Genomic DNA, 13,750 nt, shown 5'->3' with positions numbered 1-13,750 from the left:
CAGGCCTTTGCCTCTCACAGGAGAGGTTGGAGTCCTTAGAGAGAAAACCAGCAGATAAGACAAAGGCTTTCCGCCAGGCCTTCCTAGGGCCCTGGTAGTCACCTGCAGAGCCGGGTTCTTATTCCTTACAGACCAGGGGCCGCCATCTTGTCTGTGGTCGCTCGCCATGGGAGAGGAGCCACCACTCGCCACTATGGGCAAGGCCATTGGCTTCACTTTACTGTCCATCCGCCGCACTGTCATACTGTGGAGTGCCTGTTGTCCCAAGAAGATAGGGTGATGGCGTTGGTGGAGACCCCTTTGCCAAGCCCCTCCTGGGCCCTGGCCACCAGCCTCCTCTGGGCATAAAGAGAACCTGGATTTGGAGCGGTGCCTTATGATTCTTTGTTTGTAAGCTGCCTGGGACCCCTCGGAGTCAGCAACCAGATCCCCAGGAGCTTCCCAGAGGCCCCCCTCTGGAGGCAGAGGGGTCCCTCTCCTGAGCTGGAACCCTCACAAAGTTTGTCTGTCCACTTCCTCGTGGCGGCCACACAGCCCAAAGCCCCCGAGCCTCGCTTTGTTCTTGCTGAGTGTTGGCTCACTGAGCACGTGGTGACACACCTGGCTTTAATGCTCTTTTGTTGTCGGTTTCCCCGCAGAGCCCACTTCTGCTTTTCCAGTTTCTGAGGAGCCTTCTCGACCCGAGGTATGTGTGTGCTGAGGGAGACGAGCCTCGGAGCCCAGAGGGCTCGCCTAGGCCGCGGGCACGGGAGGAGGCCGGGGAGCAGATCAGCGCGAGGAGGGCTGCATCAGAGGCAGCCCTTTGGGTGCACTTTTATCCTGGGGGGAACCTGGCGATACCTGGTGATTCTCAGCGTGTTGTGCACACAAAATGGCCTCCCACCAGAAATCCTTTGACCAAGAGCCGCTCGTTACATGGTTTAGAAGGTGCCGACATATGCTGTCTCCTTTGGGCTTCACGCGTTCATGCTCCTGTGGGGCCCAACTGCCCACGGGGTTTTCTTGGTGAAGATGCTGGACTGGTTTGCCATTTCCTTCTCCCAGGGATTAAAGCAAACAAAGTTAAGTGACTTGCCCAGGGCCATAGAGCTAGCAAGAGTCTAAGGCTGCATTTGAACTCAGATCTGCCTGATTCCAATCTCGGAGCCATGTCCCTGCCCTGAGGCACAGTTAAGTGACTTGCCCAGGGTCATACAGCTATTAAGTGGCTGAGGCTAGATTTCATTCCTCTTCCTGACCCCAAGCCCAGTGTTCCACCCACTGAGCCATCTAGCTGTCTGACTCCTGGTGACCCCTTTTGGGGTTTTCTAGGCAGAGATACTGGAGCAGTTTGCCATTTCCTTCTCCAGCTCATTTTATAGACGAGGAAACTGAGGCTAACAGTTCAGTGACTTGCCCTGAAACACCCATCTGGTGAGTGCCTGGGGCCAGATTTGAACTCGGGGCAGTGAGTCTTCCTGCCTCCAGACCCAGCAGTCTCTTCCTGGCCCCGCAGCTCCCTTGGTCCTAGCTACACTTTGTTGTTATTCATTTTACCGAGAAGGTAACCGAGGCTGAAAGTCATTCACTCTGACCTTGGCCTTGCCCAGGGCGGATTGTGAAATAGTCTCCGAGGAGGAGGGATGGACCCAGGCCCAGGGCAGCGGCGGCCCGTCTCCTCTCTCAGATCTGAGTTTGCTGGAAAGTGTCCCCAAGGACTCCGGGGTGGCAGGACTTGGGCGTCTCACAGCCTGCCCACTACCAGGGCGCACACGTAGGCCAGAGCAGCTCTTAGGCCCAAGGCTGGGGAAAGATTCCTCCCAAACCCCCGACCCCTGCGGCCTCCAAGCAGTGGCCCGGCCCCACCACGACTTCCTTTTCTAAAATGGGAATTAGACAGGCATCCACGGGCACCGGGCCAGCCTGGCTTTGTCCTCCGCCTGCTTGGTGGGCCGTGGCTCCCCCGACATCCTGGAGCCTCCGAAAGGGTCCTCTTGGCCCGGGCCTTGGCCTCAGCCCTGCTGTATGCCCTTCCGGCTCCCGGGCAGCAGCTGCTTCTGTTCTTCCTCCCCAGACGGCTCCCTCCCTACAAAGAGCCCGCCCTCCCCTCCGCCCCTTCGGGGTCCCGTTCCCAGGCCTCAGGAACTGGGCAGAAGCCTGCCGTCAGCCCTGGCCCATCTTCCTGGGTGAGGGAGCCTGAGGAGGGGCTCGCCGCGCCCCTGCGCCCTCTCGGCTCCTACACAATCTTCTCTTGGTCCTGTCCTCCGCCCGAGAGCCTCAAAGCCCCTCTGCTCTGCCTAGGCCGGGCCCGGGCGGGGGGCCAGAATTCCGTCCCTGCGTGTCTTCCGAGGCCGCCGGCTCCGAGGCCTGCTTTCTTCGTGTTTCTGTACATAGCCTTAGCGAGGGAATCTGAGGCTCAGACTGAATCCTCCTGCTCGGCTCTCTGGGGCCGCATCCAAGTTACCAGAATTATCCTACTTAATGCAAATAATTGAGCCGGAGAATTAATTGACCTACAAAGACCTGGGGAGCCGGGGCGGGCGGGCGGGCGGGCGGGCGGCGCACCAAAGGCCTGGCTGTCGGCGGGAGCACATTTCTCGGCTGATTTGAGACTCGAAAGGATGCCCTCCCTCTGCCAGTTCTGTGGCTCCCCAGAGCAGCCCCCGGCCCGGCCTCCCCGCCTCCGGGAGCCCTGCTCGGCGCCTCGTGCGTTTGCTCCAAATGCCGGCCTCCTCTGTGGTGCTCGGGGAGAGGCCCCCCGCCCCCCCGCAGCCTCGCCGCACATGCACCGAACAATGCAGGAAAAGGAGGGGCTTACCAAGAGGCAAATAGAGCTTTGGGAGGCTCATTCTCTGTCAGGCTCCCACTAGGCTTCGCCTCTGGGCTCCCAGAGCTTATTGGGAAGGTGCAGCGGAAGGCGGGACAGCTCGGCCTGGGACGAGGGCCGCCTCCCTCCGAGGGAAGAGCCTTCAGCATGGCACAGTCAGGCTGCTCCTTCCAGAGCTCCGTGCCCAGGCCGGGAGGGGGGGGCTCCGTGCCCAGGCCGGGGGGGGGCTGCCCCTAGTGCCTAGGCTCGGGGAGGGGCTGGGGAAGCCTCGATTCCTCCGGCTTGCTGATACCCTGGACTCTGAGGCTAGGAAGGAACCGAGCCGGCCCAGCCTCTGCTTGTGGAGCCTCCCTGTAGGGGAAGCCCATGCCGGAGAGCAGCCTCCAGCCCTTCCTGGGGGAGGAATCTCTGACAGGACGAGGGAGCCCCCCCCCCCAGTGTGTCCCCCTTGTTATAAATGACTCGAGAAGAGGAGCTAAAAGAGGCCGAGATGAAGTCCTTGATGTCGGTCAGTGAGGAGACACGGAGCAGGACGGTGTGGCCCAGAGGCTGTAGGCGATGTGAGCAGCTCACTCTAAGGAAATCCCTTTGAAAGGGCGGCGAGGTGGCTCAATGGATAGAGAGCCAGGCCTGGAGACAAGGGTCCTGGGTTCAAATGTAGCCTCAAACACTTCCTAGCTGGGTGACCTCTTAACCCCCATGGCCTAGAAGTCTTAAAATGATACCCAGGGGAGCAGCAAGGGGGGGGGGGGGAGGGTCTGTGGATTGAGAGCCAAGCTTTGAGGCAGGAGGTCCTGAGTTCAAATGTAGCCTCAGACACTTCCTAGCAAGGTGACCCTGGGCAAGTCTCTTAACCTCCATCGCCTAGCTCTTTCCATGCTTCTGCTCAGAACCAATGTGCAGTATTGATTCTAAGATGGAAGATAAGGGTTTAAAAAAAAAGGACAAGAAAATCATTTTGGCAGCTAAGTGGAGGTTGGGTCGAAAGTGGCATTTTCTCAGTGGTCCAGGATGAAGCTGGAGCAGGAGCAGCAGCATCCCGAGGCCTTGGGTCAGGCTGGAAAGGGACACCTCACCGATCAGAAGCCCAGGGAGCCAGAGCAGGAGCCAGAGCAGGAGCCAGAGCAGGGAATGGGAAGATGGACGGGGACTAGATGATTGCCAGGGTTCCTCCCAACTCTGCATTCTGTGCTCCAGACGCCAGGGTTATTGGAAGGAAAGTGCGTGGTGAACCTTGAGATGCTCTAGGAATGGGAGCTTCTCCCTGTGCCCATCGCCCAACTACCCAAACCCCGTCTTATGGCACTGCTTGTTTGGAATGACGTCTGGCCTCCACTTCTCCGCTTAACTTTCCGTCCCTCCTGAGCTTTTCAGCCTCCGTGTCTCTAAAGTGGAGGCCCTCTGCTCCAAGGAAAGCGGTCTTCTCCTTGTACCATGGAGGTGCCATGTGCCTTTCTGCTCCGTTTGCATGGCAGGGCCTTTTTCTCCTGGCTCTTTGTCTCGGCCAGCTCCTCCACAGCACGTCTCCCTTCAGGAGAGATGTCTCCTCAAGGGCTTTTACTTCTTGGCAGGCACAGAGCAAAGTTTGGGCCCTGGCCATCCCCTGCCCCAGCCGTCCTTTCTCAGACACAGCATGAACCAGAGCCGTCATAGCCAGCATTGTGGGGTGCTCGAGGGTTTGCAAAGTGCTTCACACATTACATCATGTGCTCCTCACAACACACGTATGTATTATGTATATATGGAAAGTGCTTTGCAGACATTAAGGCTCTATGTAAAAAGCGAGCTGTTGGCATCATTTTTAATAATGCTCTGATCTTCTCCATCCTTTTGGTGTCTTCCCTCCCTGGAAAGGCCTTGAAAAATCATTCTTTGTCCATTGTTGCCTACTATTTGCCATGCCCAACACTTTCCTCCTCTCTTCATATTGTCTGATAAAGTCTTCATCATCCCACTTCTTCCTTTTTTTTTAATTTTAATTTCTGCCCCTCCAATTCCATGTAAAAATAGTTTCCAACATCTTTCAAAGAATATTGAGTCTCGAACTCTCTCCCTTCCTCCCCTCAACCCCATATCCTCCTTGAGATGGTAAGCACTCTCATTTAGATTTTACACAGCAATCATGTAAGAATCATATTAATAATCCTTTTGCATAAGGAAACTCAAACAAACAAACAAAAGAACTTGAAAAAAGTTTGCTTTGTCTGGATTCCGACTTTGGATTCAGTCAGGAGGCAGATGGCCTTTCTGTCGTGTCCTTTGGGATCATTTGGGATCGTTGTATTGCTGAGAATTGCTGTTATTCACAGCTGTTCATTGCTCAGTATTCCTGCTACTGTGTACAATGTTCTGCTGGTTCTGCGTATTTCACTCTGCTTCAGTTCGTGGAAGCCTTTCCAGGTTTTTCTGAGCCGTTCATTCTCGTCATTTTTTATAGCACAACCATCTACTGTAACTCTCAGCCATTCCCAATTAATGGGTGCCCTCTCCTTTCCAGTGCTTCGAGGTGTCTCCTTTTTTCATTAATTCAGTAAATATCAAGGTCTAGATTGCTTTGCTTTGTAGAAGAATCTTGTCAGGTTCTTCACAAAATTTCCATTCTTGGTTCTGTGTGAAGGAAATTATTTAGGGGGCCTTGAACACAAAGACAGAGTCTAAGCTCAGGTGCCCCCCGGGTCAGTGACAAAGCCAGTAATTAAGGTGGGTAACAGGGAGGCAGAGTGAATGTCCCCTGGGCAGCCCTTGCAAAGGAAGACGAGCCAACAGAATGTCACCACACAGGCATGACAGGTGAAAGCTAGTGTAGCGGGCTGGGGAAGGCTTTTAAAACCCAGGTCCCGGGGAGCCCACTTTGCTCTCGGCTCTTCTGCAATAGAGCAATGACAGCCATGCTGCTGCTGCAGTGGATATAGGGCCTTAGCGGCCAAATGGAGATCAGTTCTACTGAGGCTGATCTTTCCTTATTTCTCTCATCTCTCACCTCTCACTCTCACATTTTATTAACAACTCTGGCCAGATCCCCTCTTACTCCTAACAGCTTCTCAAGAGAGACGTAAGCTCAGCCATCTTCATTGTGTATCCCTGCTTCTTCCTACCAAGAGCATCCCATGGATCAATATTTTTAGTGCCCTTGGGTGTGGACAACGGCACCAGCTCCACCAGCTTCCTAGTCGGCTTCTCCAAAGACCTTCCTTCTATTGATGGGTCTCTTTTGTCTCGTTGAGTGGGTTAGCATGGTAGGGATCATTTTCTCTACTCATGTTTCAAAATCTTAGACAAAGATTTCATGGTTAGAAAACCAAATAAATCTACATTTGTACAGTCAAAAAACATGGGTCTCACAGCCACAGATGGAGGCACAATTAATTAAAAAAAAATTTTTTTTATCTTCCATCTTAAAATCAATACTGGTTCCAAGGCAGAAGAGCGGTAAGGGCTAGATATTGGGGGTTAAGTGACTTGCCCAGGGTCACACACCTATTTGAACCCAGGATCTCACATCTCCAGGCCTCATTCTCCTTCTACTAAGCCAACTAGCTGCCCCCAAGTTCCTTTTTTAAATATAATTTTTTCAGCTATTTAGCCCTTATTTCCCTTTTCTTTGTTGTCTCCCCCACCCCAGCTAAGGAATAATAAAAAAGAAAACACTCCCAACAAATACTCATCATCAGGCAAAGCAAATTCCTAGATTGTCCAAAAAATTATGTGTCATTCTGCATCTGGAAAGTCCTTCACCTCCCTGCCCAAGGAGTCAAACAGAAGTCTTCATTTCTGCTCTGTGGGCATCATGGTTGGCCATGGCCCTGGCCAAAGACTCAAGTCCAACAGACTCACTCTTCGTGACAATGTCATTATTGGATAAATTACTCTCTTGTTTCTCCTTCTTTGAAGAAGCATCAGATGTTCCTGCCAGGCTTCCTCATTTTTCCGTTTCGTTATTTCTTTTGCTACAGTAATATTCCATTACATTCATATGCCATAATTTGTTTAGCCATTCCCCAACAGAGCCGTACTCACTCAGTTCCCATATTTTTTGCTACTTCAAAAAGATATTTTACATACATTTTTCTATATATGGGTTCTTTGCCCATTTCTTTCATCTCTTTTGGGGTTAGACCTAATAGTAGTACCATTGGACCAAAGGATTTACAAAGTTCAGTAACTTTGGGGGCATAATGCCAGATTGTTCTCCAGAATGGATGGACCAATTCATAGTTCCTTCATGCATCACTGTGCTACCAACAGGCATTTATTAAGCACCTGTTGCATATAAGGTAATCTTTTAGGTACTGCCAAGAGACAAAAATGTCAAATAACACAGACCTCATGGAACATTGAGGCACCAAAGAAAATGGAATCTTACCTAAAGCCTCACTGATTTTTACAGATTGGATTTTTCTAAATTGTATTTTATACACATTAGATCAAAAATGGAATCCCATCTGTTCTGATTTTTCTTATAAATCAATGGAAAGGGAACATTCTAGGGAATCCGTTGCTGCTAATATGCTCTTGGCTTATTCTTCCTTCTGCTACACCATGACCCCTTGGGACACAGATGATGTATTGAGATAAGATTGCTCTCCCCTGACTCAGTAGTGTCTCATTAGCAGAGGCAGGAGCTAATACATTTCTGTGCCTCATCGCTAGCCTCTCCCACTTCTCTTTTTCTAAGGCAGCGGTGTTGGTGGCAAGGTGGAGGGGTGGCCACAGCAGTCAGTGACTACCCCAAACAGAAATGCTGGGCAGGCCTGGGTTCTGCTGAGATTCCACCACTCTGCCAGACCTCCACAGTCCCTCTTGCTTGCTTCCCCTTGGAAGAAAAGGGATAGACAGGCTTGACCTGGAACATGACATATTTATAGATTCTGGGACTGTCATGGTAGGAAAAATCTAAGCTGTTTAAAACCTTTTTGTGGAGTCTGAACCTAGGATTTCCCTAGATAGAGGGATTCCCAGATCAGCTATTCCCCATCCAGGATATTCCATGCCTACGCCATCCTTCAGGCCTTCCTGAACTCTACCTCTGGCCTCCTTCCAGGCCCAGCTCAAAGGACACAAGGTCCTTCTTGCTCTTACCTCACCACATACACACATGTCCCTTGGTAGGACCTTGTCTGTTCATCCCAGCAACTAGCTTATATTTACTGCATGGGCACTTTGTACAGTACGAAGTAGTGAATGAATGAAGAAAATGAGTGTGAGGAGATCATGGCCCCTTTCTCCTCCTGCTAGGTTGAACCTTTGCTGTGATTTTCTATAAATTCTTCGCAGGAGATCCTCCCAGGGCCTGGGGGGCCTCCTCATTCTTTGACTGACCCACCCCTCAGACTGGCCATCCATGATCTCTCATTCTTGATCCTCGTATGACGTGGAAGAACACAGGTTAGATCTGAAACCTTAGGGCGTGCTGCTTCAGGTGACTTTTGACAAATCATTACCCTGCTCCAGACCTCAGTTTTTGCATCTGTAAAGTGGAACAGGAGTGGAAAATTGGATGAACTTTGTGGTCCCTTCTAGTTCCATGAGCTGTCACGGTTATGTGATACACCTTGCTTCTTCTCTGCTTTCTTTGTGTTACCCTCACCTGTGAGTCTTCAGAGGTCCTGCTCTCCTGTAAAGAGTGGCCAAAAAATATCCCTGGGAAATTATTAATGTTTCCGGGATGGGCACAGCTTGGCATCTTTGGAATCTCTGCACAGTTTTCCAAATGTAAGTTGGCCTGCTCTTGTCCTCTCTAGTCCTGAGCCTAGCTCATTGTCCAGCAGCAACCCCCTGAAGGGAACCAAACAGATGGGTCTAGTGAACTAACAAGAGGGTCTCCCATCTGACCATGTGCGAAGTCTTCCCCCATGGATGGCTGCTCTGGCCTTTTTGAATGACTTTGACTCACCTTACCTCCAGCTATAATCATCACGAGGCCTTTCCATCTGCAGATGAGAGTATGTGCACCCGCCACCCCCCATCTCCAACCAAACAGCCCCTCCTCTTTGGATTCACACAAGGCACCCTCTGCAAACTCCTGCATTTTCTAGTGCCTCCATATTAGCCCAGCATTTCTCTGATTCTGCAGTTGGAGGCTGGCCCAGGAATCAGGCACTTATTGAGTCCAGTTAGAAAGACAAATTGTTCCTTCTTTCTTAATATCATTAGCTCGTGCCACTCTTTGCTTATGAAATCCATCCTGCTATCTTTTCCGTGACAGTCATTGAAGCCAGATCATTTATTTTTCATGAGTATCAAAGGATAAATCACTTTGCTGAGGTGGTCAGTAATACCAAGACAGGAGATATAGGGTGCCCCCCCCACTCCTAGATCTGGGGCCTGGGTCTTCGTTCCCCCCACAGTCCATGGTGGGAGCCTGACTGCCAGGCAGATGGAGGCTAGCAAGCATCACCAACATCCTGTGTCTCATGTAAGTCTTTGAAGGACTCTTGTGGCCATTGTGAGGAAATACTGGCCACTGGCCATGCTACAAGAACAGCAGTAAAGCCAGGAGGGGACCCCTAGAAGCCATCAGGCCTAGATTTTAGCCTTAAAATAAGCCTATATCCAAGACCAATACAATTCCACAAACATTCATTAAATACCTACTGTGTGCCAGACCCTCAAGAGACAAAGACAGAACAGTCTTTGGCCTCAAAGATGAGGGACGTTCTGCTGGAAAAAGAGAACATGTGCAGAGATAAATATAAAAGATAAACATTGTTGATTTGGGGAAGGCCACATACAACTGAGAGGGAACAAGAAAGACCTCCCATAGAAGGTGGAGTCTGGACTGAGCTTTGAAACAACAGAGGGGCCTCCTCTCAACAAATACTTAGTACTTGGGCACTGTGCTAGCCACAGGAGATAAAAGGACCAACAGGCCCTGCCCTCAAGGAGCTGACATTCCACTGAGAAAAACAAGCATGATTATCAGCAAATATCAGGGAAGCCCCTGTATGGGGCCAGACAGAGAGTGGAAGACAAGGAGATGAGAAAACGTCCTCAGTGTGCGTTTGAAGTCCATCAGTGTGAATGGCAACAGAGCGGCCAAAGAAAAGGGAGCTTGGGAGGAAGGGCGCCAGGTGTCAGGGATGCCTTCGGGCACAAGGGAGGCCTGAGCTCTTTTTTTTTTTTTTAATTTTTTATTTTTTTAGAAAAATTTTCCACAGTTACATGATTCATGTTCTTACTTTCCCCGTCATACCCCCCCCCCCATAGCCAACACGCATTTCCACTGGTTTTAACATGTTTCATCTATCAAGATCTATTTCCATATTATTGAGTTGCATTGATGTGGTCTTTCGGGTCTACATCCCCAACCATGTCCACCTCAACCCATGCGTTCAAGCAGTTGTTTTTCCTCTGTGTTTCCTCTCCTGCAGTCCTTCCTCTGAATGTGGGTAGCATCTTTACCATAAGTCCCTCAGAATTGTTCTGGGTCATTGCATTGCTGCTGGTACAGAAGCCCATTACATTCTATTTTACCACAGTGTATCAGTCTCTGTGTACAATGTTCTTCTGGCTCTGCTCCTTTCACTCTGCATCAATTCCTAGAGGTCTTTCCAGTTCTTAAGAGAAGAGATGAACTTTGAAGCAGATCCTATTTCAGGCATCTGGGACAAAGGGACAGAGGAGACGAGAGATCTGTTGTGTGGGAGGAACCAAAGACTAGTTGGGCTAGATCAAAGCCTGGACCAGGGAGGGATGGCTGTTAAGGCTGAAAAGGCGAGTTTGGAGAAGGTTGGGTTGGACTAAATTGAATCAGTTGTATTTTATCCTCAAGGCAGTGAGCAGTTGGTAGGTAGGAGGGGTGGGGATGAGGGAGGAGGAGAGGTATGTGGTCAGATCTTGGTCAGAGGAGAGTCATTTGGACTACAACTTATAGGAGGGTCTGGAGCCTGAAGAACCATGAGGCAGGGAGGCCACAGAGGAGGACTATGGCACTAATTTAGGTGAGAGGGGAGGAGATCTGAACCAAAATGGGAGCCAGGCCCAGAGATGTGGGGTTCTGGATTAAAATCTGACCTTAGATGCTTCCTAGCTGTGTGACCCTGGGCAAGTCACTTAACCCCCATTGCCTTAAAAAAAATGGTAGCCATGTGAGTGCAGAGATGGAGTCTAAGGAAAGAAAGGTGAAAAGAGCCAAGTCTGGTACCTGATGAACTCTGTGAGAGAGGGACAGTGAGCACTTACAATGATGCCAAACCTGTGAGCCTGAGGCCTGGAAAAAAGTGATGCCTTCAGCCGACTTGGGCAAGTTTGAAAGAGGGAGGACCAGATTGGAGAGGGAAAGGAGAGAGTCTCTGGGACATCCAGCTCCATCCAGAGAATTGCAAATGTAAGAATGAAAGCTCTGGGGAATCTGGGCTGGGATCTATTGATCTGGGATTGCCGATGAGAGTACCGAGAGAGGGAGAAGGGAAGAAGGCCTTGGACCAGACCTCAAGGACTGTCCACATTTAGGGGGCATCATACAGGTGATCTAATGCAATGAGGCAGAGAGGGAGAGGTTAGACAGGCAGAAGAACCAGGAGAAAATAATGTCCTGAAAACATAGAGAGCAGAGAGTCCATAGAAGAGAGAGGGGTCCCCGGCGTCAGATGTGGGAACTAGTGTGAGAAGGTCTGAGAAAAGACCATCATGTTGATGACTATAGATGCAAAAATGGGTGACAAAATACTAGCTAGGAGACTACAGCAATATGTCCCTGAGGTGACCAGACAGGATTCATGCCAGGAGCGCAGCAACATCATTGATCATATCAATAACAAAAGTAATAAAAACCACAGGATTATCTCAATAGACACAGAAAAGGCCTCTGACAAAATCCAGCACCCATTCCTTTTAAAAACACTGGAAAGCATAGGGATGAATGGGGGTTTTCTTAAAATGATACAAAGCATCTCCCTAAAACCATCAGCAAATATTATTTGTAATAGGGAGAAACTAGAAGCCTTCCCGCTAAGTCACTTGACCCCCATTGTCCAGCCCTTACCACTCTTCTGCCTTGGAACCAGTGCATAATATTGAGTCTAAGCCAGAAGGTAAGAGTTTTTTAGAAATCAACCGTCAAAAATGGTTTCTACATGTAAGCAGAAAAAATAAAATTCAGTAAAAGAAAAGAGAGAGCGAGGCTACTGCAATGGGCAATTAAGAGATCCTCAGTAACTGCGAACAGAGCTTCGGTTGGACAATGAGGCCAGAAGCCGGCTTGCAAAGGGACAAAGAGTGAGCAGCGAGAGAAGTCGAGGTAGTCGGTGTAGACTGCTTTTCAGGAAGTTTGACCCAGAAAGGTATTACGGTCACACATTAAACAAGCTACTGCACACTTGCGAGGCCTCTGCCTTTGCTACTTACCACAATAATGTGTTTTTAAGCCATTATTGAGAGATTTAACCCAGTGCTGCTTGCTTTTTTTTAAATTAGCACAAGATTACAAGCCTTGTGGTAATGTTAACATGATTTTATGTAAAAAGCTAGAAAATCAGCTTATGGTTTTCATGAAGCTCTGAATTGCCAGAGCCCCTAGCAATTGGGTTTTTCCAGCTGAAATATCTACGTGGTTGGGTTTTTTTAAACCCTAGTCATACCACGTCTTTCTGTTTGTGCCATGAGTAATGTATTGGAGATCTGTCTGAGTAGTAAACTTAAAGAAGGGTCAGTCACTGTCCCTGCTGGCTTCAAGAACAGAATAGATGGGCCTGAGCCAAGCTTAGCCAAGCCACCCAAGAGAAGTCGGCCAGCAAAGAAGGGCTGGAAGTCCCTGAAACCAGGTGATCCAGGAAGGTGGTAAAATCCTTTTCCTCAGATGTCTTTGCTGAGGAGCTAAAGGCAGCAAAAAGGCAGCGAGGTACCCTTACCAATCTTCCACCTATAAGTCAATACACAGAAAGTTAAGGGTTTAAAAAAAAAAAAAGTAAAAAAAAAAAAAAAAAAAAAAAAAAGGCAGCGAGGTGCTTTGAGAAACCAGATCTGGACCCAGCTCCCATCCCCAGCACCGGGCCTACCTAACACATTCATAAATGCCTGTCAGTGGAGAGCTAGACCCTGATTCTGCCTGTTACGCTGCTGAGACTCTGCTCAAGTCCTATTCTTGCTGGGCCTCAGCTTCCCTATAAAATGAAGGGGTTGGAGCAGACAACTTCTGAAGTCCCTGTTTACATGTGGAAGGTTAAGAATCAGCAGGAAGGACCGCTGTATGTATCTCTGCTTTTGGCCTTTTAGCCAGCATCAGATTCATTTCTCCTGTAAAATGTTCCCAAATTGTTTGGGTATTTTATATGAGTATTCACTTCTAACAGTGACCGCTGTGGAAGTCTGTTTTCATGATAGCACATGTATAATACAGATCAAATTGCTTACCATCTCCAAGAGGAGGGAGAGAAGGACACGGGGAGATCGTTCGGATCTTATACTTTTGGGAAATGTCATGTTGAAAATTATTATTACATGTAATTGGGAAAACTTTAAAAACTCCCAAATTGAGATGTGAATTTTGACGTCTCTTGCTGCCCCTCTTCAAAACTGTCCGGGAGTCGCCCCTTTTCCAGGAAACGCCACACACAGAGGACTTTGTCTTGGAAGAGTAGTTCCTGCCATCAGGCACAAAGAGGGCTCCTGCCATCAGGGACTCTAGTCCACGACGACACTTCTTATAAAGGTAGTTAAGTGTGAAAGCTCTCCGGGAAGGTGCTCTTCTTACAGCCAGGCCTGCGATTCATGTGGAGATCGCCAGAGGAGTGGACGAGGAAGGCGTGAAATGCCTGAACGTATATGGTGAGAGGTGCCTCGGAGTTAGGGAGGCCCAAGCTCAAGGCCTATCTCTGTCCTCTGGCGAGCCCCCTCCCCGCCCAGGACCCCAGATATCTATCCGGCAAGTTGTCTGTCTGCACCAGGCATGGGGCGGAGGGCATCTTCTTCTCTCCAGCATAATTACAGGCCAAATAAAGAGCCAAC

The 13,750-nt window shown here is 49.6% G+C and overlaps 1 protein-coding gene across 1 annotated transcript in view; it reads left to right on the top strand.

Moving 5' to 3' along the window:
* Nucleotides 1–13,750, top strand: part of VPS8 (VPS8 subunit of CORVET complex) — a 118,138-nt gene that overhangs the window by 38,747 nt on the left and 65,641 nt on the right. The window contains exon 15 of the mRNA XM_044673221.1: nt 639–685. Within this exon, the coding sequence (XP_044529156.1) occupies nt 639–685 (47 nt within the window). The remainder of the gene's footprint in view (nt 1–638; nt 686–13,750) is intronic.

This window comes from Gracilinanus agilis, chromosome 4 (assembly GCF_016433145.1).
Source record: "Gracilinanus agilis isolate LMUSP501 chromosome 4, AgileGrace, whole genome shotgun sequence".
Classification (NCBI taxonomy): domain Eukaryota; kingdom Metazoa; phylum Chordata; class Mammalia; order Didelphimorphia; family Didelphidae; genus Gracilinanus; species Gracilinanus agilis.
This window is presented reverse-complemented; position numbering and strand designations above follow the sequence as displayed.